General features: G+C 53.4%; 2 protein-coding genes across 6 annotated transcripts in view; one reads left to right on the top strand and one right to left on the bottom strand.

The window, feature by feature from the left end:
* Positions 1-20,753, top strand: part of DNAI1 (dynein axonemal intermediate chain 1) — a 66,126-nt gene extending 45,373 nt beyond the window's left edge. For all 5 annotated transcript variants that reach the window (XM_077965878.1, XM_015117532.3, XM_077965876.1 and 2 more), the window contains 10 exons: positions 220-337; positions 643-686; positions 6,144-6,391; positions 11,471-11,560; positions 11,698-11,785; positions 12,472-12,551; positions 13,764-13,912; positions 14,010-14,109; positions 16,942-17,127; positions 20,427-20,753. In XM_077965878.1, coding sequence (XP_077822004.1) covers positions 220-337; positions 643-686; positions 6,144-6,391; positions 11,471-11,560; positions 11,698-11,785; positions 12,472-12,551; positions 13,764-13,912; positions 14,010-14,109; positions 16,942-17,127; positions 20,427-20,525 — 1,202 coding nt within the window. In that variant the 3' untranslated portion in view covers positions 20,526-20,753. The remainder of the gene's footprint in view (positions 1-219; positions 338-642; positions 687-6,143; positions 6,392-11,470; positions 11,561-11,697; positions 11,786-12,471; positions 12,552-13,763; positions 13,913-14,009; positions 14,110-16,941; positions 17,128-20,426) is intronic.
* A 55-nt stretch (positions 20,754-20,808) lies between these two features.
* On the bottom strand, positions 20,809-22,617 carry ENHO (energy homeostasis associated). The gene is given in 2 exon segments (NM_001261591.1): positions 20,809-21,625; positions 22,528-22,617. A coding segment is annotated over 1 exon segment (231 nt). The 5' UTR covers positions 21,465-21,625; positions 22,528-22,617; the 3' UTR covers positions 20,809-21,233.
* Positions 22,618-22,844: the final 227 nt, after the last annotated feature.

The following is a 22,844-nucleotide window of genomic DNA, read 5'->3' as shown; positions in this document are numbered from 1 at the left end:
CAAAGAGCTTACTATGTGCCAGGCATTTTTCTAAGCTCTTTGCATATATTAACTCAATTAATATATCCTCACAACAACTCTGAGATAGGTAGTATTATTATTCCCACTCTAAAACAGAGGCTCATTGTTTTGCCCAAGGAGGTACAGACAGTAAGTGGTGGACCTGGGTTTGCCATAAAGCGGCAGTCCCAGGGCCGACTCTGCCTGTGTGTGTTTAAGATTTTAAGTACTATGAGGATGCGGCTGATGAATACCGAGACCAGGTGGGTACCCTGCTGCCGCTCTGGAAGTTCCAAAATGACAAAGCCAAGCGCCTGTCCGTCACCGCCCTCTGCTGGTAAGTATAGGCATTGCAGCAAACCCAGAGCCCCTGAGTGCCCTCTACATCCCAAACCCCCAGTACCCCCTTCTGCACTCAACCACCTTGAGTATGACATGTGACAGTATGGAAAAATATGGAACTTGGATTCTTATGGGATTGCAGGGCCACCCGCAGGACTCCCAGGTGGTGAGGTCCTAAGCTGGAGAATAGATGTCTGTAGTATAGTTAGGTACCAGTGCCCACAGGAAGGCCCTTGTCCACAGGAGGGCCATGTTCATTTCCTATGCCAATGGATTCTTTTTTTTTTTTTTTTTTTGCAGGAATCCAAAGTACAGGGATCTGTTTGCAGTGGGCCATGGCTCTTGTAAGTGATCCGGCTATTCATTTATTTGCTCATGTAAACAGCAAACACTAAGTACCTACTCTGTACAGAGCTCTTTGCCAGTTGTAAGAAACACAAAGACAACTGCCCGCAGGGCGCTCACAGTCTAATGGGGAAGACCCACAATCCTACTGGCAATTAGTGCTGGATGAAGGGAATACTCTAAACTGAATGTGCCAATGGAGCCTTGAAGGAGTTATTCTGGTGAAGAAAGAGGGGAGAACACTTCTGGCAGAGGGACCTGCACATGCAAAGGCTTGGAGGCATGACAAATATGGCAGAATATGAAGCTGCTGGGGGCGGCCAGGGTCAGCTCTCAAAGGGCCCGGTAAGCCATTCCAAAAAGCTTGGACCTTCTCCTGAGGGGAAACCACTGAAGGAATTCAAGGACAGGGACATGACCAGTGCAGGGAGGAATTGCAGGCATTGCAGGCCTGAGACTGGAGGCAGGAAACCAGTTAGGTGACTGATACAGGTATCCCAAGGAGAGATGGCAGGACCTTAACCACCCGGTAGGTGGGGATGGAGGCCCCCTTTCCTGCCTTCTCCTCAGGCCTTCCTGATTGGGTGGGTGGGGGTGTGGGATGGGATCCCCTGAACCTTGGGAGCCCACTGCTGTCCAGAATGTGCCCACCCCTGCCAGTTACCCACCCGAGGCAGGAAGGCAGCACAGTGGAAACTGTGTCCAGGTGATGTGCTTTCCCTTCATGTTACTTGGTCCCAGAAGAAGCCCCTAGTGCTGTGCTGGCCTGGACATTCCCCCTTCCCAACGGGAGAGGGCCCTACACTTCGCAGTAGTCTCGGCTCCCCAGTGCTAACAGCTTGTTCTCTGGCTGGGAGGATCAGCTTCTGCAAACACAAAAACCTTTCCATTCTCCAAGCTGCTGCTGGCTGGCAGGCATACAAGCTCCCAGTCACTGCCCCTCAGACTGCCTGTCCGCCCATTCTTTGACCAGGGTGGGGAGGGGGAGGGGGTGTTTGTCATTCCTCTCAGGGAGGAGACCTTGGAGCTGCTCCCAGTCTTGTGGTCTGGGCCGCCTTTGAGGATGCCCTAAATGCCTGCTTTGTGTCCCCACTCCTGAGGGTGGGCTGCTGCCAAGTGGGAAGTGCCCTCCCCCTCTGGCAGGGAACTAGCACATTCCTCCCCCTCTGCTGCAGCTACTGGGCCTAGAACAGGGCCTGGGGGTCGGGTTGGGCAGGCCCTCCCAGGAGTGGGTGTGGACCCCCTGTGAGGCTGCTCTCAGCCCAGGCTCTCTGCTCAGGACTGAGGCAGGGGTGTCGGGGTTGCTCCCCAGAAGGTAGGAGGAGAAACTGCTTCAGTTTTCACCCCATTCTTCCCCGACCCAGGTTCAGAAGCAGGCTCAGCTGGTTGGGGTCATGTGGAGGCTGTCATGGGTGCTGGGGTCTGGGCAGCCTTGGGCAGGAGCAGTAGAGTAGGTCACCTCCCACCAGCAGATGACCTCGAGCCTGACAAGCCCAGCAATGTCCTTTGGGCAGGTACTTACCTGAGAACGGTCTCTTTGTCTTTCCTTGATCCTGTTAGCTACATCCACGTGCCTGAGTGGTACCCATCATCAGCTACAGTCTTGGGGGTGGGGGTGTCACTTTCCAGTGACACCTGGGGCCAGAAGCCTCTCTGAGCCTTGGTTTCTTCATTGGTGACACGGAAAGGCTGACAACCTGCCAGGCCTCCATTCCAGGGCTATTGTGAGGTACGCTTGAGAGAGAAGAAGTAAACATGATGCAAGCGGAGGAACCACCTACACATAAAGGACAATCATTGCTGATTTGTCTGTCATTCTTTCCCCTAGCTTTCCTGCAGTACCCTCAGGGGGCCCGAGCAGAGAAGAGGGGTGTGGAGACAGAGGGGAGTCTCCTAGGGAGCAGGGCCCAGTGGCAGCAGCAGTGGTATTTGCTTTTGCTGTCACTGGCTCGGGGATTGTTGGCCAGCTTTCAGATGAGCATCTATTCTCCAGAGCCTTGCATATCTCAGAACCACCTGCAGAGGCCTGAATAGAGCCAAGCTGGGTGGAGACTCAGGAAGGCCCCTGCATCCATCCTGAGCTTGCTTCTGGGAGTCCCATGCTCTTGAGTGCCTCCATGGGAGAAAGAGGGCAAAGCTAGGGCAGACAGAAGGCACCCTAGCTGCTGGATGGGATCACTATGAGGAGCAGCTGGTCTCCCCAGCATCCATCACACTGTCTTTGGAAGCTCCCAGATACTACCCTCCCATAATCAGATTTTGCCTCATGAGGACAAACACTGGAGTGAGAATTTGGGTTTGATGTTGGATTTGACTCTGGTGAGCTGAGTCTAGACCTCATAAACCTCCTTTTTATGGTATTCCCAGATATTTATTCTGTGACTCAGCCAAATAAAATTTTGGCAGGCGTAGGTATATACCCTAGGAAGGACTGGGGCCAGTCCCTCATTTCTGGCTGGGACAAGCCAGGTTGGTTGGAGCCAGCCAGGAACAAGCAGGTAGAGAAAAGGGAATCTGGGCAATGTCCTGCAACAGCACAGAAACATCCCCACGTGCTTCCCCACTATAGCTGCTGGGTAGCAGGTAGTGAGCACAGTAGGCTGCTTAAAGGGCAAAGATTGGGATCCCCCCTAGGGCCAGGCTCCATGTGCCCAGCAGAGTGGAGAAAGAGGCTGTCAGTTGGTATAAAGCAGGTGGAGGAAGGTTAGAAGGTAAAGGAACTAGCCCAGGAAGAGATGGCCTTGGGACTGCCGGGATGCAATGATGTCAGCTGGCTGTACTGAAGCAGTCCTTTCCAGCCCATTAGCCAATTCATAGCAGGGAAACAGGGACTTCTCATGGTCTGCCAGGCATGGATGGTGGAACAGATCAGGATGCTCTGTGTGGTCCTGAGGCTTTCACACAGGAGATGGGGCAAGAAGCTTCCCAGAGAGCCACGCATTGGAAGAGCAGGGGAGCCAGCTGTCCCCCAGCCCAGCCTCTCTCTGGGGATAGCACCCTCAAAAGGGGCCACTGTCAGGCTCTTAAGTCCCAGCTCTAAATCCCTTCCCACTCTGTCCCACCACATCCTGGCCTGTCCCTGGGCCTGCCCAGGCCAGAGATACACTTTTAGGGATTTAAATCTTTCCTGATCATTTATTTGTCAGCTTCACTAATTAAGCAGTGTTAATTTCATTTACCGAAAATGGAAATTCATCCACCTCATTTCTCCTCATTCATCCTCCACACACAAAATCCATCACTCCTCGGCTGCAGGCTGCGTAAAATTTACAGGACTAATTATGTTGTCAGGTCTCTTTGTAAATACAGTCCGTAAAGGCCACTGTGCTTGCTGGGTGGTAATGCAAGGGCATTCCTGTTGTTAGTTTAATTACTGGTTAGTTATTTAGGTTCTCAAATGTTTGCCTCATTTTCCCTAAATCAAATTAAATGTCCCGCTTGATGTATTCTGTCTCTAAGGTCTTGCTCTTATTTCCACACTGTTTAAATATTACTTCTAATCTAAAGAGAGTGCCTGGAAAAGCCCAACTGCTCGAGAGGCTGAGCCCAGCCTGGCACCATGGCCTCTGGGCCATGCTTGAGGTTTTGAATCCTCTAGCAACTGATACCCTTCTTTAGAGCAGCGTTGGGCTGGTCCCCTGCCTTTGGAAATTGTGAAAGTCCTAACACAAGGGGCATTTTTGTTCCTGGAGTCGACGGTGGCAAGGCTGAGGTATGGGAAATGGAGAGAGGGTTTCATTATTGTCATCAGAAGGGCGGAGGAGCATTGCATCCATCCAGCTGACTTCTAGAGGGACGGCTTCCAAATCATCCCAGAAAAAAAGTACCATCTATGGGAGGCTGTCTCTCTGATTCCTAAAAGTAGGTTTGGGTCAATTTTCCCTAAATGTCTACTATACAAGTTTCCTGTTGCTGCTGGAATAAACTACCACAAATTTAACGGCTTAAAATAACACAAAATTATCATACAGTTCTGTAGGTCAGAAGTCCAAAATAGGTTTCACAGAACCAAAACCAGGTGGTAACAGGGCTGCATTCCCTCTTGAGGCTCCAGGGGAGCAGCCCTTTCCCTGCCCTTTCCAATTTCTACAGGCTGCCCACATTCCATGGCTTGTGGCCCCCTTCCAGCAAGCAATCGAATCATTCTGACATCTGCTTCTATGGTTACATCTCCTTCCCTGACTCTTCTGCCTCCCTCTTTCCCTTATAAGAACCCTTGTGATTACATTGAGTCTACCCAGATAATCCAGGATAATCTCCTCCATCTCAAGGTCTTTCACCTAATCAAATCTGCAGAATCCCTTTTGCCATGAAAAGTGACATATTTACAGGCTCAGGGGATTAGGATATGGACGTCTTTGCAGGGGGGCCTTATTCTGCCTACCACACGCCCCCTCCAAGTGCCTCTTGCATGACTTAATAAGGGAGTCATTAAACAGCTGCTGTCTTGGAGCCAGTCCTGGGCTAGACTCATTTAGGACAGCACAGTAAGAGAGGAAGCCTGCTGTCAGTGGCTGGCCTGGTATCCTTGTCTCTGTAGCTTGGCATCTACTTCCTCCTGTCCACTGACCTGGCCTGATGCCCCTACATGCCCTCTGCCTTAGCAGAGTGCCCCCAGGTAGGGGGCTGCACTAGCCTTCCACCTCTCCAGCTCCGGCTCCCCTGAGCTTGGTGAGGAGGCTGGGAGGACCGAGCTGGTGGCAGGAGGCTGGGACTATATTCATGACTACATATCAGGATGAGCGCCAAGTACACAGAAAATGAAAGAAAGAGTGGGAGGCACTCCCTTGACATGGGGCTGGTGGGGAGAAGGGCCTCTGCTGAGTGGTCCATTGTTGATCGCCAAAAGTTGTGCCCAGGCCAAGTGGGCCTGTGGAAGCCTGACTGGCTGGCCTGGGACTTCTGGATTTGGGGACCATGCCTAGATTTAGGGCTCAGACTGAACCTGGGACTGTGGGGATATGCTCATAGGTGGCTAGTTTGGGACTCACTGTAGACAATTCCATATTAGTTCAAGTTAGCCTGTACTTGACTGGGGGGAGGGGTACATGGGCATTATCGAGGCATCTGTGGAAAGCTGCCTGCCCTGGGCTGGGCATCCAAACCCCCTCTGAGGGTGTTGCTCCTTCCCAAGGTCACACACCTTCTTCACTTAGCAGCTCTTTGAGCCAGCGTCCCCCTTTCCTGCACCTCGGGGAGAATTAGGAGAATAAACCTGGTCTCCTTGATTGGTTATTGGATCCTTCCATGATCTCTGAGAAGGGAAAGGTCACATCTCATAATTCCACTTCACAGATGGAAAAGATGAAGCCCAGAGAGGAATCCCACACTCCGACAGATGCAGAGCAGAGCAGAGCAGGGCAGGGCTTGCCCATCTAGTGGGGTAGGGGTGAGGAGGCTTCCCCAGGCAGGGCAGTTGGATCTTCCAACCTCAGCCGCCCATCTTCCCTGGGCAGATGACTTCATGAAGCAGAGCCGGGGCATGCTGCTGCTCTACAGCATGAAGAACCCCAGCTTCCCTGAGTACATGTTCAGCAGCGACAGCGGCATCATGTGTCTCGATATCCACGTGGACCACCCCTACCTGGTGGCAGTGGGCCACTATGACGGCAACGTGGCCATTTACAACCTCAAGAAGCCCCACTCCCAGCCCTCCTTCCGCAGCTCAGCCAAGTCTGGCAAGCACTCGGACCCTGTGTGGCAGGTCAGCCTGGAACCAGGATGGGAGGGGTGGGGATGGGAGCAGCCTGAGGCCACTGGAGGAGGGAGGGAGCTTGGGGAGGAGAGGACCGCAGGCAAGAGATGAGGATGGTAGGTACCATCAGGCCAGGATCTGGGTGTCAGAAAAGGCAGAAAAGGGCAGAAGGTGAAAATCAGGAGGCAAGAGGGTCTCCAGTGAGAGCTGGGGCCCGGGCCCCATCTGTTTGCAGAGGGTCTCTTGGATGTGGCGATCAGTAACTCAGAAGACATAGCTGGAAGCCTCCAGGGCCTGATAGGCCCCAGCTGAGTACAGTGGGCCTTTGGACAATGTGGGAATGAGGGACACTGACCCCCACACAGTCAAAAATCTGTGTATAACTTTGGAGTCTTCAAAAACGTAACTACTAATAGCTCACTTTTGACCAGAAGCCTTACTGACAACAGTCAAATGATACATATATTGTGTGTTATGTATATTTTATATACTGTATCCTTATAATTGGGCAAGTAGAGAAAAGAAAATATGTTATTAGGAAAATCATAAGGAAGAAAAAATATTTATTGTTCATTAAATGTAAGTGGATCATCACAAAGGTCTTCTTCCTCATCATCTTCACACTGAGGAGGCTGAAGAGAAGGAAGAGGAGGGGTTGGTCTTGCTGTCTCAGGGATGGCAGGGGCAGAAGAAAACCTGTGCATAGTTGAACCCATGTAGTTCAAAGTCACGTTGGTCAAGGGTCAATGTATGTTAAAGACCAGGTCCTTGTCTACAAGCTTCCTCAACTCCCCACAGGGCTTTCCTCTGCCATCTGGGCTAGATTTGGGGAAACTCCCAGGCAGGGGTGGCTGCTGCTGGTTGCCTGCCCTTGGGTGGGACTGTAAGGCCTGGTAGGCAGGTCTGCCCCTGAGCCTCTCTGTAGCACCCCCTCTTCTCCAGACATGCCTAGAGTGGTAGGTGGGGCCTCTGCAGAAGTCTGATACCAGCCTGGAACCATTACCTGGACATTGGGGCTGCATTTCACCCTGACTGTGTTTCCCATCATATTCCACGGGGAGTAGATTTCAGTTTCACTCTCAGAGGGTCTCTTAGTTGTGGCGTTGCGGGCCCTTCTTTATTGTATCCCAAAGGTCCCCTTCCTTCAAAGGCTGTGTACTCTTTTTCCATGGGCAGGTCTGGGAGGACCTAAGGATGAATTTCTGCCTCAAGTTGCTCAAGGTCTCTGGGCTCATCAGGCAGCACTGGGACTCTGTCTTCTCTTCTTTTGATTCCCTCCTGCCCTGAGAGTCTGCAGGCAAGCTCTGCACTCCTGCCTCTTATGGCCCTGAGCTCCCTGAGACATGTGGACACCTTCCCCAGCACTGAGAGGCCTGAGCAGAGGGAGGACTGCCCAGGCACAGGGGCAATGGTGCCCTCTCAGCTTTATCCTTTACCCAGAGCCTGGGGCAGAGGGTGGGAGGGAGGCATCTCCTCCTGCCATACACCCTCCCCAGCTACTCTCCAACAAAGCAGAGACCAGAGGTTGCAGCCTCAGGAGTTTTCTCCACCAAAAAGTCCACCTCCCAATTCATCACCAGGCCTTCCAGACACATGTAGGTCTCTAGACTGGGGGAGGATCTCTGTAGAAACTTTAAAACTCATGGAGAGGGAAAAAGGCTTGTCTTGACCATACCAGGCCCAGCCCTGCCCCTGCTTTCCTAGCTCAGCCCAGGGCCAAGTGCAGAGCATCTCTGGTTGGCCTGACCACTCTCCTTCCTCAAGCCAAGCAGAAGGGCAGAGGCCCAAGCCAACCACCCTACTCCTACTCTGCTATGTCCTGGAAATCAAATAGCAGATTGCAGGGAAAATGGGGCATTGTAAAGAACATTATTGCTTTCACTGAGCAGGTCCCAGGAAGACAGGAACTCAGGGGACAGGGAAGCCTTCTGCTCTGCTATCCTGCCAGGAAAACAGGGCTTCTGACTTTGCAAAATGGAAGACTCAGGTTCTTGTATAGAATCATGGCATGTGACATGGGCAGGACCCGCCTGTCTCTCACCTGTTTACTCACATCCTGTTCTCTTCTTTTCTTCTCATTCCTTCCTCCCTCATTCATTCACTTACTCATTCATACATTCAGTAACTCCTCCCCGTGTGCTCCTCTGGTTGATCTCTGGAGTTCCTACTGGGGAGATAACCACAGCCACAGGCTGACCAGGGCAGGGCAGTATGCTAAGTGCTAAAGTAGAAGTGTGCAAGGAGGGGCACCCACATTGTCCTGGGCGGGGACTGGGGGTGGAGGGTTGGGCAGGTCTTTCTAGAGGAAGCAACACCTGAGCTGGATTGTGAGGGAGGAGAAAGAGTTAGTGAGATGAAGAAGGTACAAAGGGATCACATGTGCAATGACATGGGGCACCAAGCAGAGTAGCCTGTTGGGAAGTGACACATCATTTGAAGCACCCTGCGCTTATCTATTAAATTAAGATGCTTGGACAGTGTACGTCCGTGGTTTCAAGCAAAGTGTTCATGCAGAAGCCCTATATATTAAAAAGATGAGAGTGGTGCTCGAGTAGGACCCGGGCCCTGCTTGCTTAAGGGTCCCCTATTTTCACTCCCTCTACCCCCTGAGCATAGTTTCAAAATTGCTGCCCAACCATCAGAGAGTTTGGGGCAGAGGAGTAACACAGTCATGTTTGTCTCTTGGAAAGATACTCTGGCTGCAGCATGAGTGATTTTGAAGCCTGAGCTAGGGCAGGGGCAGTGGAGACAGAAATGAGAAGACAGGGTTAAGAGCTGGTGGGGTAGTAAAATCAACAGAAGGAAATGATTGATTAGATATGGGGAAAGGGAAGAATTCATGCTGCCTGGGTTTGAGTTGCTTAGTAGGCTATCCATAGAAGTGAGAAATGGCAGAAGAAAAACAGGTTTGGCCAGAAACCAATACAAGAAACCCAAGGGACACCCAGAGGGAGGCATCCTCCAGGCAGTTGGCTATAAGAGCATGGAGCTTGAAGGAGAGCCAGGCTGCTGAATGAGATGTCAGACATCAGAGTCTAAGTCCCTCTTAACAGGACTGTGTCAGAGATACTGTGTCAGAGATATTTAGGGGAGGCCAGAGAGGTTGTGTTAGATCTCAAATGCCAGGCTGAGGCAGAAGGAGTTTGTTCTGTTGGCAGTGGTGAGCCACAGAAGGTTTTGGAGCCAAGGAGAGGACTGTCTGTTCTAAGAAGATTGGGCTCCTGTCCCACAGCACAGGCTTCTTCTCCAGGGAACCTGCCTGAGTAGCCAGCTCTGTGCAGGCCCTACTGTGAAGCTTCAACCAGCAACACTCTGTGGGTGTGTGTGTGTGTGTGTGTGTGTGTGTGTGTGTGTGTGTGTGTGTGCTGGTGCAATTCTGGGGAAGGAGGCAGGAAGGATGTACAAACAAGAGACTAGGGTCAAGCAGGTCTGCCCTAAGCAAATAAGGCAGAAGAGAATAAATCAGTGAAGCAGGCTCCAGCTCCTCCCTACCACCTGGTCCCTGGGAATTCATTCATTCTCTTAACCTCACTTACCACTCTCCCTCTTTTGCTTTATTCCTACCGGCTCACCTACACCCCAGGAGCATGTGTGTGACTTGCACACACACATATACACAGTCACTTGCAAATACACACACACCACCCCCCACTGGGCATCGGGCTGCTAAGTGGGGTGTGAAATACAATTTCCATGCGGTGCTGGCGTCTGCTCATTAAACACTTCCCTTTGCAGCTCCCTAGCGCCTCTTACAGCCTGGCCTTTGACACCCCTAGTCCCCTCCCCCCTTTAAAGGGACCACCTTTGCACAGAAGGGGAAGCGGTCTCAATATTATGGCTGGCTCTGACTTATGCTTCACAGGCTCTGTGGCGCTCTCAGTCCAGTGAAAGTGCAAAAGAGCCAGCTCCCTGGACAGACCAAGACAGATTCAGCCTGCCTTTCTGAAGCTCCCACCCACCAGGCCTCAGGCTGGCTGGGGAATGACAACCCATTCTCCACTTCCCTCCAGCCCCCAACAACCCTGGTGACAGCTGCAGTTACAGGCAACAGTACTGGGTTCTTGGCCTCCCTCACTGGTCCTCTGCTTGTGACCATGGGAGGCGACAGGACGGTGGTCCCAGCATAGGCAGTCTGGAGGGAGCCAGAGAACGGAAAACTCTGGGCACCCAGCCCCACCCCAGCTCTCTGGGACATGGCGTGGCCAGGCCTCCACATCTGGCAACAGAAACTTGAGTCTCAAGCGTGTCATCTTCATAAGACAACAGCTCTGTCTCCAAAACACTTTCCCATATGTTTGCTTCCAGCCCTGAGAAGATGGGTGGGGCAGGATAATTAACCCCGATTTGCAGTTGGAGAAATGCAAGTCAAATCTGGGACTGGGAGCAAAGTTCTGGGAGCAGGAGTTAGTAGCAAAGGAAAGGTGGGAACAGAGGAGACACTTCCCAGAGAAAGGCCAAGCCTGGAAGAGGTGAGCAGGAGACAGGGGCCTGCTCCTGTTCACCCGCCACAAGCAAGCAGGGAAAGGCCCCTGCAGAACCTTGGCACCCAGATCCCCAGGATGATGGTAATAATGAGGACATTAGCTAACATGTATCAAATACTTCATATGTGCAATGTTCTGACGTAAGGGCTTCACATATATTATCTCATTTATTTCTCACAAAAAACCTATGCTATTATGACTCCTGTTTTATAAACAGGAAACTGGTTGATGGGCCCTGTTCTTTCCAGGCCATGTTTATTTATGTAAGGTAGTTGAACCCATAGCCACTGCCTTCTCCCCATAGTGGAGCTCCTGGAACCCAACCCAGGGAGGGTCTGGGTACCTCCACTGCCAAGCCAGTAAATTAAGGCAATGCTTTGACTGGCACTATTGCTCCAGGATGGTCAAGAAAGGAATGAGAAAGGAATGAGAGACAGAGATGGATGGAAGGAGGGAGAAAGGACCAATCATGGGATTCTGGGAAATGGGCTCCCAGAACTTGCTTCTGGGCCTCAGATGGGTGCTTGGGGGTGTCCTGCTCTGCTTACAGCCCTAACTCAACACCCTAGCAGGGTCCCAGAGCTCACGTTTTGGGATGTTTCAGGTCAAGTGGCAGAAGGATGACATGGACCAAAACCTTAACTTCTTCTCTGTGTCATCTGACGGCAGGATTGTGTCTTGGACTCTCGTGAAGGTGCCTGTTTCCCAGAGAGGGTCATGCTGGGATGACTGGGGAGGCGGGAAGCTAAATAGCAAAGGGCACCCCCCAGCCTTGCTCATCTAACCCAACCCATGTGCCCTCCCCCCACATCCCTCTGTCTGTGGCTACAGAGCGAGCTGGTTCACGTAGATGTCATCAAGCTGAAGGTGGAAGGCAGCACCACGGAAGTTCCTGAGGGGTTGCAGCTACACACAGTGGGTAGGAGCCCCAGTCCCCTCACCTCCAGGCCTGGCCAGGACATTCAGGCCCAGTGAGGGTCAGTGACAATGGTCCTTTCCCTGACTGAGTGCTCCCTCCCCAACCTGTGCCAGAGCCAACAGGAGGTAATAGGAAGGCCTGGCCCAGTCTGCTGAGCCCTTGGCTGTTTGTAGACCCTCCCTGTTTATGCAGTTCCCATCCCTGTGTTTGCAGACCCTGTTCCTGTTTATGCAGATCAGGTGCTGTTATGCAGATCCAGCCCTGTTTATGCAGATCAGGCCCCTGTTTACCCAGATCCTGTCCCTATTTACTCAATTCCTACCCTGTTTATGCAGACTATATCCCTGTTGGCACAGACCATGTCCCTGTTTGCAGACCCTGTCCCTGTTTACCCTGACCCTGACCCTGTTTAACTCAATCCCTGACTTGTTTACCCAGGCCCCCATTCCTGTCTGCAGAACCCCTGGCCGTTTGCAGAATCCTAACTGCCTGGGACAAGCAGGCCAGAGGGCTGGTTTCTGTTTGCCTGGCCTGGTCCCAGCCCTTACAGGGACCCAAGTTCAGTCTGTCCTGCGCTGAGTCCTGCACTGAGAGTGCCTGGGCTGAGTTCCTCTGCTGTGTAGGGGAGGCGCTGGGAGCCTCCCTCTTGGAATTGGGCTAAGCCTGCCCCTCCCTCTTCTCCCAAGGTTGTGGCACTGCCTTTGACTTCCACAAAGAGATTGACTACATGTTCCTAGTGGGCACAGAGGAGGGAAAAATCTACAAGGTGAGGCTGCCCTGTGCCAGCTCCGTAGAGGGCCACTTAGGCCTGAGCACCTGGGGAGCTTAGAGTTCTCAACAGATCCTATTTTGATGGATTTTAGTTCCCGTCAGTTCTAGAAGGACTCTAGAGGGAAGCGAATGTATTTCTTGACCTGCTTGGGTGACAAGAATAAGGCCTAAATGCAGGAAAGGGGATGGAAAATCTAGAGGGTGACTTTAGCCCAGCCCAGCATCTTTTCCTCCGGGCCCTCCTTCCCTTCCTGGGAGTTGAGGTAGAAGGGGGAATTCTAGTCAGAGGAGTTAGAACATTTTGGGAAAACTTCCTGGAGGAGATTTGTACTTGAGCTGAGCTTTGAAGGCCAGAATTATCTCTGAATACTGGGTACATCCCAGCCAGCAGGATGGAACCTCATGGTCAGTTTCTACAAGGTCTCAGTGGTAGTAGATGAACGTCCTTCTGAACCTCCATCCATCCAGAAATAGCTCTGCTGCAAGCTTTTCTTAGGCTCAGAGACTCAGAATGTTAATTACAGGCAGCCTCTTGGGAGCCCCTGAGGCCTAGCCAGAGCTGGTCTGAATGCAAAAGAAGTCCCCACCCCCTCTTTACCCCTCCCACTGGCAGCCCAAGAGAGGCCAGAGTAACGAGAGACTACTCAGTCACGCTGTCTCCTGGAGGGAGGGAGAAAGGGGCACGCTGGTCAGGGCAAAAAACTGAATAGGATATCTGGAGATCCAAGTCAGCTTCTGGCTCTGCACCTGCTCTTGCCTGGACAAGGTGGGATGTTATCACTGTTGCAAGGATGATGTCTGGGCTGCAGGTGGACCCAGGGCTCTCTCTGTCCACAGGCCTTGGCCTGGATGAATGCCAGACCACACCTCACCCAGGGCCTGAGACCTGCTCTGCCCTCTCTTAAGGAGAGAAGGCTTTTTCTGTCTGGCCTGGAATCCTCTGGGGACAGGGCACTACAGCCCTTTCCTTCATCCTGCAGGAAGGCTCCCCTGCCCATCCTGAACCCCCAGATCCTCAAGCCCTTCCTTTCCCCCAGGGTGTGCTGAGGGTGGGAAGGGCAGCCAGGAGCTTGGCCCCAGTTCAGCTGGGATGCGATGTGGTGTAAGGACAGGAGAGGAGTCTAAGGCGCTGATCCTCCAGGCCCCCAGGGAAGTGGTGGCTGCTGACCTTTCTCTCACTTCTGACCCCCGTTCCCTCCCACACCAGTGCTCTAAATCCTACTCCAGCCAATTCCTCGACACCTATGATGCCCACAACATGGCAGTGGACGCTGTGTCCTGGAACCCATACCACACCAAGGTCTTCATGTCCTGCAGCTCCGACTGGACAGTGAAGATCTGGGACCACACCATCAAGTGAGGGGCCTGTTCCTGGCCCTGTCCTGGGCCCTCCCCTGGGCTATGGCACTGTGAGCCCTCTGTGCCATGGGCTTTCCACCCTCCACCTCTGCAGGACCCCGATGTTCATCTATGACCTGAACTCAGCTGTGGGTGATGTGGCCTGGGCACCATACTCTTCTACTGTGTTCGCAGCAGTCACCACAGATGGGAAGGTGAGTGCCAGTGTCCTGACCTCACTGAGTCCCTACTGGAGATCAGGTGTGGTAGCTCAGGGGCTTCCTGATGGACAACCCACCCCATGCCTAGGTCAGGAAGGAGAAGGTGGGACATAAGGACTGTGTATTCTCAAGGGGCAAGCGATCCAGGGTACAGCTGAAAGAGGAATCATTCATCCCATGAGGCCTCAGGGAGGGAACGGGGCTGTTCACCTTGGAGGAGAAAGCACTCTGGGGGATGAGATGCCATCAAGCAGTTATTTCCTCTGCTCTATGGTGGGGAGCTACAGGGTAGCAGGACCCGGCTCCATCTAAGGAAAAATGTATGAGCCAGAGTTGATCAGTGACTGAAGAGTGTCTATAAGGTAGTGAAGTCTCCATCCCTGGAAGTGTGCAAGCTGATTCTGAGGGAACTTCAGTGGGGTGGAATGGGAGGGGGCTATTCAACACTGAGAATTGGTGAGAGCTCAGAAACAAACATCTTGTGAGCATATTCTTGGATGCAAACCCATTTTCCCTATGGGCTTTGATATAAACTGAGAAGCACTGGCTGCCCCAAGGAAATAATGCAGCGACGAAGGCACCATCCTCAAGTCCATCAGTCATCTCTTCCTGGAACAGATGACTACTAAGGGCCAACGATGGTGCCCAGCTCCAGGCTGGACTTAGATACCTGCCCTTGTGGGGCTTCTGTTCTAGTGAAGGGAAAGATACAAAGAGCAACAACAAAATTCCCAGTGTTAAGTGCTAGGCAGAGAATTATTAATAAAAGACTGTAATACGTAAACATAAATGTTCATGGCAGCATTACTCATAACATTAAGAGTGGCAACAGCCCAGTGTCCATCAACTGCTGAATGGATAAACAAAATATAGTCTCTCCTTGGGGATTATGTCAGCAAGGACAAAGAATGACGTGCTGATACATGCTACAACATAGAGGAACCTTGACAACATGCTTAGTGTAAAAAGCCAGTCACAAAAGATCACATACTATATAATTCCATTTATATAATACATCCAAAACAGGCAAATGTGTAGAGATGGAAAGTCAATTTGTGTGGCCTAGGGTGGTGAAAATGTTCTAAAATCGGTTGTAGCGAAGGTTGCATAACTGTGAATATACTAACACCAAGAATTTTATACTTTACATGAGTGAATTTTATAGTTATGTGAATTATATCTCAATAAAGTTGCTATATTAACAGAAGAAAGATAGGTTCATAGAGACCAGGCAACGAAAAAGAAAGAGATAAAAGAAAAGGACTGGGTGGTCTCTTGGATACAGCGGTCAGGAAAGGCTTCTTTGAAGAGGGGACACTCCCGCTGAGAGTTCACTAGCAAGAAGGAGGCAGCCATGTGGAGATAGGGCAGGGGAGCAGCCCATGGTGAGGGAGCAGCTGGGGCAGACGCCCTGAGGTGGGAACCAGCTTGGGGTTTAAGGAACAGGAAGGCAAGTGTGGCTAGGGTATAGCAAGGGGCGAGAACATGAGGTGAGAGTGGGGAGGTGGGCTAGAATGAGGGATCTGGATTTTATTTATAGTGCCAAGGGAGACTGTGGGAGGATTTTAAGTGTTTTAAAGGTAAGCCTGCCGCTGTATGGAGGATGGATTGTAGCAAGGCAAGAGTGGAAGTGGGGAGACCAGTTAAGAGGCTACCACAGTTGTCCAGGCGAGAGTTGGTAGCTGTTTGGTCTAAGGGTGTGGTGAAGGTAGCATCCAACATTGATTGAGCACTGGTATGTCAAGCACTGCCTTTGCACTTTACATATATTAACTGGTGTAAGCCCTGGCTCTGCCACTTACTAGCAAGTTAGCCTCTAACTCCTCTGTTATAAAATGAAGATAGTGACAGAACTACCTTGTAGAGTGGTTGTGAGGAGCATAATGAGATGATGCAACCGTGTGATGTGCTTGCCCAGAGTCCAGTACATAGTAAGTGTTCAACAAATGGTAGCTGCTATTTTCTTTTCTTTTTTCTTTCTTTTTTTTTTTTTTGAGACGGAGTCTTGCTCTGTCACCCAGGCTGGAGTGCAGTGGCCAGATCTCAGCTCACTGCAAGCTCCGCCTCCCGGGTTTACGCCGTTCTCCTGCCTCAGCCTCCCGAGTAGCTGGGACTACAGGCGCCCGCCACCTCGCCCGGCTAGTTTTTTTGTATTTTTTTTAGTAGAGACGGGGTTTCACCGTGTTAGCCGGGATCGTCTCTCGATCTCCTGGCCTCGTGATCCGCCCGTCTCGGCCTCCCAAAGTGCTGGGATTACAGGCTTGAGCCACCGCGCCCGGCCTCTTTCTTTTTTTTGAGACAAGATCTCACTGTTGCCCAGGCTGGAGTACAGTGGCTCCATCTTGGCTCACTGTAACCTCTGCCTCCCAGGTTCAAGTGATTCTCCCATCTCAGCCTCCCTAGTAGCTGGAACTACAGGCATGGGCCACCATGCTCAGCTAATTTTTTGTATTTCTGATAGAGACAGGGTTTCACCATGTTGGCCAGCCTGGTCTCGAACTCCTGACCTCAGGTGATCCACCCACCTTGGCCTCCCAAAGTGCTGGGATTACAGGCATCAGTGAGCCACCACTCCCAGCCTGTAGCTGCTATTATTGTTAATTCTCCATAGATTTAAAATTTCTCCTAAACTTTTTTATTCTCACTCTTTCAACCATAGGAAAAACAGACAGAGACACAGAATTCCCCCTCCCTCCACCTCCAGCTCCAGTGTGCTGTAGCCATTAGCCTTCTACAGTCTTTCCCCAGAAAGTCCAGGGACTGATTCCTCTGAGGTGGAAGACAGGCCTCTTACCCCTGAGTGTGCTGACACTGACCTCTTCACAGGCCCACGTGTTTGACTTGGCCATCAACAAGTATGAGGCCATCTGCAACCAGCCTGTAGCGGCCAAAAAGAAGAACAAGATCACCCACGTGCAGTTCAATCCCATCCACCCCATCATCATTGTGGGCGATGACCGTGGGCACATCATCTGCCTCAAGCTCTCACCCAATTTGCGCAAGATGCCAAAGGTACAGGCTCTGGGACTTTGGGCTGCTGCAAGAGATAAAGTCTCCAGGAGGGTGGGGATGACAGAAGGGAGGAGCCGGGGTGACCCCCCAGTTTCTGGCTTGGGAGACTCAGGGTAAGGATGGTGTCATTGCCTGAATGAGGCTCACAGTAGAAGCAGGAGGTTTGTGAGAAAATAGCAGTTTGACATGCTGCATTTGAGTTACCTGTGGGGCCCCAGGTGACTCTCCCAGGTGGAGACATCCAGTGAGCAGGTGGATCTGAAGCCTGTGGAGGCAAATGTGGAGGTATCATTGATTTCTTCCCAGTGGAAATGCTGTGGGTAGGACAGGTCACCCAGGCAGGGGGCTTGGGGCTGAGCCACTGCCTCATTGGCTGGGCTTTCACAGGGCTTCAACCCCAGTGGTCCCTGAGCTGGGAGCTGTGGGTCTACACAGAAAGGAAGGAAATGAGCTGTGAGGAGGGTAGCTAGGTCAGCAGCTATGCAGCCCTCCTTCTGAGCTCTGGTTCCTGTTTCTAGGGTCTCCAGTGATGAGGAGACCCTGCCCAGAGCCTAAGGACCCCAAATACAGGTCTGGAGCCCAGAGCGATGACCTTAAAGTCTAGATCTGAGTCCAGATCCAGACTTATGAACCTGGGCTTTGCAGCCCAGGCCTTAGAATCCTGAGCCCAAGAACCCAGAGCTGGGGCTGGGCGCGGTGGCTCACGCCTGTAATCCCAGCACTTTGGGAGGCCAAGGCAGGTGGATCACGAAGTCAGGAGATCAAGACCATCCTGGCGAACACGGTGAAACCCCGTCTCTACTAAAATTACAAAAAATTGACCAGGCGTGATGGCGGGCGCCTGTAGTCCCAGCTACTCGGGAGGCTGAGGCAGGAGAACGGCGTGAACCTGGGAGGCGGAGCTTGCATTGAGCTGAGATCGCGCCACTGCACTCCAGCCTGCCTGGGCGACAGAGCGAGACTCCGTCTCAAAAAACAAACAAACAAAAGAACCCAGAGCTCGGTCCTGCCCATTTGTGTGCTAAGAGTAGAGATGGCTCTTTGCTTTTTGCCAGGTTCTGGGCCAGGATCAGGACTGGGCCAGCTTGCCCTGATGACCATCCCTCCTGGCAATTTGAGGCATTTACTGAAGTTTGAGGCAGTGGCCTGTGTCTTTCGACTACTGACTTCCCTGCACTGTGCTCCTACCAAGGAAGGGACTGCTGCACCATCCCTCTGGTGCTGGCTTGGTCTGTTCCCCACCATGGCCAGGGAGGCAAGGGCTGGGAGTGTGGCCGGCCCTGTAATTGTAGCCAGCTGAGGGAGGGGGCGGACTTGGCTATAAATACTCAGAAGGCTGCTAAGCGCCTGCAGCTGTGGCCCAGAGGCTGCGGTGGGCTTGAGGGGAGGGAGGGAGTCAGGCGTGGTCTGAATCTCTTTGCTGAGCCCAGCTAGTTGGCCTCAAGGAAGAGGAAGGAGGCAGCATAATTTGTGGAATAGATAAAATGTGTTCTTAATTTTCTGAGGAGAGAGACCCAGGTTGAAGCTGGCAGAGTTGGACAACCCTCCAGGAGGGATGATGGTGGTTCTTAGGGGGAGGAGTACAGCCATGACACCATGAGGGTGGTAGACATGGGTGGGAGCCTGCCCTGCCCACTCTGATCAGGGAGGTAAGGATGTCCCACAGTTTCAGTTCCCCTCAGAGAAGGGTCAGTCATGGCTAGGAGAGCTGGGTTCTGTGTATCTGGGGGCCTATGTCTCTGAGGACCTGAGCAGGGATGGGTGGGGGTTGGTGGGTACTTGAATGGATTAGAAGTTCCCGTGAAATTGCCATCTGACCCTATCAGTCAAGTGATTCATGCAAAACGAAATCCTCTGGGTATCCCTACTGCCCTTCCTCTGTGAGCTGCAGACTCCCTGCCCTTTCCAAAGGGCTTCCCCACAAAGGTCTGGACCTCCCTGCCCAGGGAGTTCCCATGATGGGTGTCAAGAGCCCAAAGTGTCCAAGGCCAAAGACTGTCTTCAGTTTCGATGGGAAACTGAAGCTCAGAAAGGCAAAGGCCTTGCCCAAAGTCATATAGGGAGTTAATGACAGAGCTGCAACTAAAACCAGGTCCCCTAACTCCCGGGGGATGGGGTGAAGCCAAGAAGAGAACCCAAGTTTAATTTAGGAAGGAGAGAGGAAAGAGAGAGAAAAAGAGCTTTTTGTCCTCTGCTTGGAGAGGGTAGAGGTGAGCTAGGTAGTGGCAAAAAGGCACTGAGCTGCAAGGGCATAGGGGAGAAAATTTGGGAGCAGGTACAGCATCACACCAGGGGGAAATTTGAGCTCCACATGGTGTCAGCAGCCAAAAGGGAGCCAGGGAGGGGCCTATTGGCCCTGCACTCACCCCTGCCCCATCCCCTTTACAGCCCTGGCCAGACCAAGGCAAGGCTGGGGTAGGTGTCAGTGAGCAGTGGGTACAGGTGGCTGAGAGGATGGGGGCCCAGAAGCAGAGCGAAGGCAGGAAATGGGGAAATGGCAACTGCCCAGCCTGCCCCAGCGTAGCCCTCACCCCCCAGCCTGGACAGTAGGGAGGGTGGGACTGGTGCTGATCTGCCAAGGAGTTCTCGGGACCTGTGCGTGGCACTCCACTGTCCAACTCATAATGGAAGAATTAGAGTGCTTTGCAGGCAGGGTGATGGGTCATAAACTCAGCATCTGGTCTTCTAAGGGACAGCCTCAGCCAACAACACCTGCAGTCACATGGACTATTCCCTCTGCCCTTATGGGTCTCTTGACACTCTTCCCAACCCTGGGTATGTCTGACACAGCAGGTCTCACCCCAAATAGCACCCACTGCCAACCTGACCTGAAGGCATCAGGTGAGAGGACTAGGTGAGGGCCCCTAAGGCTCTGTCCACAGCCCCTCCCTCCCCAAACACATACCCATTAGCTCCTCGATAGGACTGGGCCAGGGACCTTCCCATGGTAAGGATGGTGCCAGCAGTCAGCCCCCCGCCTTCACAGAGCTGGATCTCCCTGACCTGGAAGGCCGTTCCCCTGAGGTTCAGGGAATGGATGCCTTTTCCCACTCCCACAAGCATCGAGACCCCATGTCCAAGCCAGAGCTGGACTCCTTTTTGCAGGCTGTCAGCTGAGCCCCTGTGTCACCTGAGTTGGGGAATGATCATGTCAGGGAGAGGGGAGGCAGGGATCCAAAATTCATTGGGCAGGGGAGGGGTAGGGCACAGCTGGACAGGCTGGGCAGAGGAGGTGGTGCTGGGATCCGGAGATGGGGGACCCACCATTCCTCCCCCATGCATACTTTCCCTCTCCCCAGGAAAAGAAGGGGCAGGAGGTACAGAAGGGCCCAGCTGTGGAGATTGCGAAACTGGACAAACTGCTGAACCTGGTGAGGGAAGTGAAAATCAAGACCTGAGGGCCCAGCCTCACCCTCTGTCCCATCGCTTGAATCCAGTACTCCTAGGGCTTGACCCTGGTACCCAGTCCAGCCTGAGCACCCAGCATGTGACCCCACTCCTGATCAGGTCCCAGCATCTTCCCTTCTTATTCTGCTCCTTAAGGTCCCAGCACCTTACTCCAGGACTTGGTCTTCAGCCACCATTACCCCTCTAACTTTGCACAAATAAACTTGTCTAAAAACCCACCCCACAGCTTTAATTTTGCTGCCACGGGGCCCTCAGGAAGAGAAGAAAATCTCAGGGTAGAGCCATAGTTTCATTTATTATCCAGCAAACAGTGGGAGGACCAGGGGAGGGGCCCAGCCTGGACACCCTCCTATTATTGCCATGGGTTCCAGTTTGCTTCCCCAACCTACAGGGCCTAGAGGTGCCCAGCCTAGGGAAAGAGTGGACCCAGCCCCTGACCCTTGGCCCTTGGAATGGAGCATAGTCCAGATGGCCCTGGCTCTAGCACCAACTCATAAGCCTCCACCCCAGGCCCATCTCCTTAGGGCCACTGAGCTCCTATTGGAGCCAGGCTTGCTAGACTCTAGGCCACTGGGTCCAGCTCCAAGCAGGCAGACTCTTGAGTTCTGGCCCCCAGGCTGGCTGAACTCTGGGATCCTAATTCCAGGCTCTAGGTGAGGTGGACTTAGGTCCTGGGCTCCAGGATAGGCCAGGGGCCTTCAGGGCTGCAGCAGGTAGCTGCCTTCATGGCTGGGCTTCTGGGGTGGTGGGGCCTTCTCAGGACAGGGGCCAGGGCTGGAGTTGGGACTTGATTCAGAGAGAGAGTCAACGTCAGCAGAGCGAGAATGGCAGGCCCAGCAGAGGATGACCCAGAGCAGCAGCAGCAAGAAGCCTACGAGACCGTTGCAGACGATGGCGATGAGGGCCCCCTGGGAGATGGCTGCCCCCATGACGGGCAGCACCCTCAGACCAGCACAGACAGTGGAGCTGCCTCGATGGCGAGGCCCATGCCGAGGCAGGAGTCTGGTATGGCCGGCCTTCCGAGGAGGCTGTGCTGTCTGCACGTTCAGTGATTGCTGGGCAGTGGAGATGTCTACCTGCAGTCCTGAGCCTGTTGGGGGTACAGAGTAAAGGAGAGGGTAGTGAGGAGGGAGAGTGGAGTGAGGCCTAGGAGGAGAGAGGTAGGGAAGACAGCCTCCCTCCCACATTTCTGGCCTCCCTGGTGAAAGACCTTGGGTCCCAACAGGCTTAAATACCCCACAGAGCCAGCACCCCCATCCGCAGGCCTGGTTCTGGGCACCTGAATGAGTGTGTAGCCAGCGTGGGGAAGCTGAAGTAGGCAGCCGTCATCTCATTCTCCTTAGACCTGGTGGGCATGCCCTGGCCCTACCCACCAAGCTTGCAGCCCTCAAAAGCCCTCTGTTGGTGGGTGGGATCCAGGCAGCCCCCCGCCCAAGAGGATGGGGGTTGTAAGCAGCTCTGGTGTGGCCTGGGCGCCTCCTCTCTCCCAGGACTCCAGCCAGCCCGACCAGGAGACCTCCAGAGGCGCCAGCTTGCACAGAGGGAACTTTGTGGAGGCCCTGGCAGGCATGTGCAGGCTCTGTGCCTCTATGTGGGGCTCTCTCTGGGTCAGGTGTGTGTGTCTGATGTCTCACTGTCCCTCCGTTGGATGTGTGCCTGTGCCTCTGCACACCCACCTCTGTGTGTGTGTGGCTGCCTCTCCGTGTGTCCCCATCTCTGAGTGTGTCTCCTCTGTCTCGTTTCTCTACCAGTGTGTCTCTGTGTATCTCTACATCAGTCTCTGTGTCTCTCCGTCTCTCTCTTCCAGGCTGTATCCCCCAGTGTTCCCATGGACGTATCCCTCTCCCCTTCTCCGTGGGGTCTTTTTGGTGGTTTCCGTGTCTCTGTCTTTGTGTTCGTCTCTCTCCGCGGCAGTGTGTCTCTGTCTCTTTATCTCCATCTTCGGGTCGCATGTTCTTGGCCCCCGTGCCTGTGGCAGGAGGCCCTTCTTACCTGAGTTGAGCCTGGTGCGCGCCCGCGGGAGGGTCCGGGGCAGCGGGATGCTCGGCGCCGACTAAGGCTCGGGAGCCTGCGGGCGGGGGGCGGCGGGAGGTGGGAGACCAGCAAAGGCGACGACCGCTCCCCCGGCCCTCCCCCTCGGCCGCGCAGCCTCCGCCGGCCGCTCCCGCCGCGGCGCGACCGGGGCGGCCTCTGCCGCGGGCGGTCTGCGGCGAGCAGGCACCTCCTCCCCTTGGGGCCGCACCTCCTCCGCGGCCGCGGCTGCTCCCTCGCTCGGCAGCGCTCGGGCGGCGGCGGCGGGAGCTGCGCGG

The sequence above is a fragment of the Macaca mulatta genome, chromosome 15 (genome assembly GCF_049350105.2).
Source record: "Macaca mulatta isolate MMU2019108-1 chromosome 15, T2T-MMU8v2.0, whole genome shotgun sequence".
Lineage (NCBI taxonomy): Eukaryota > Metazoa > Chordata > Mammalia > Primates > Cercopithecidae > Macaca > Macaca mulatta.
This window is presented reverse-complemented; position numbering and strand designations above follow the sequence as displayed.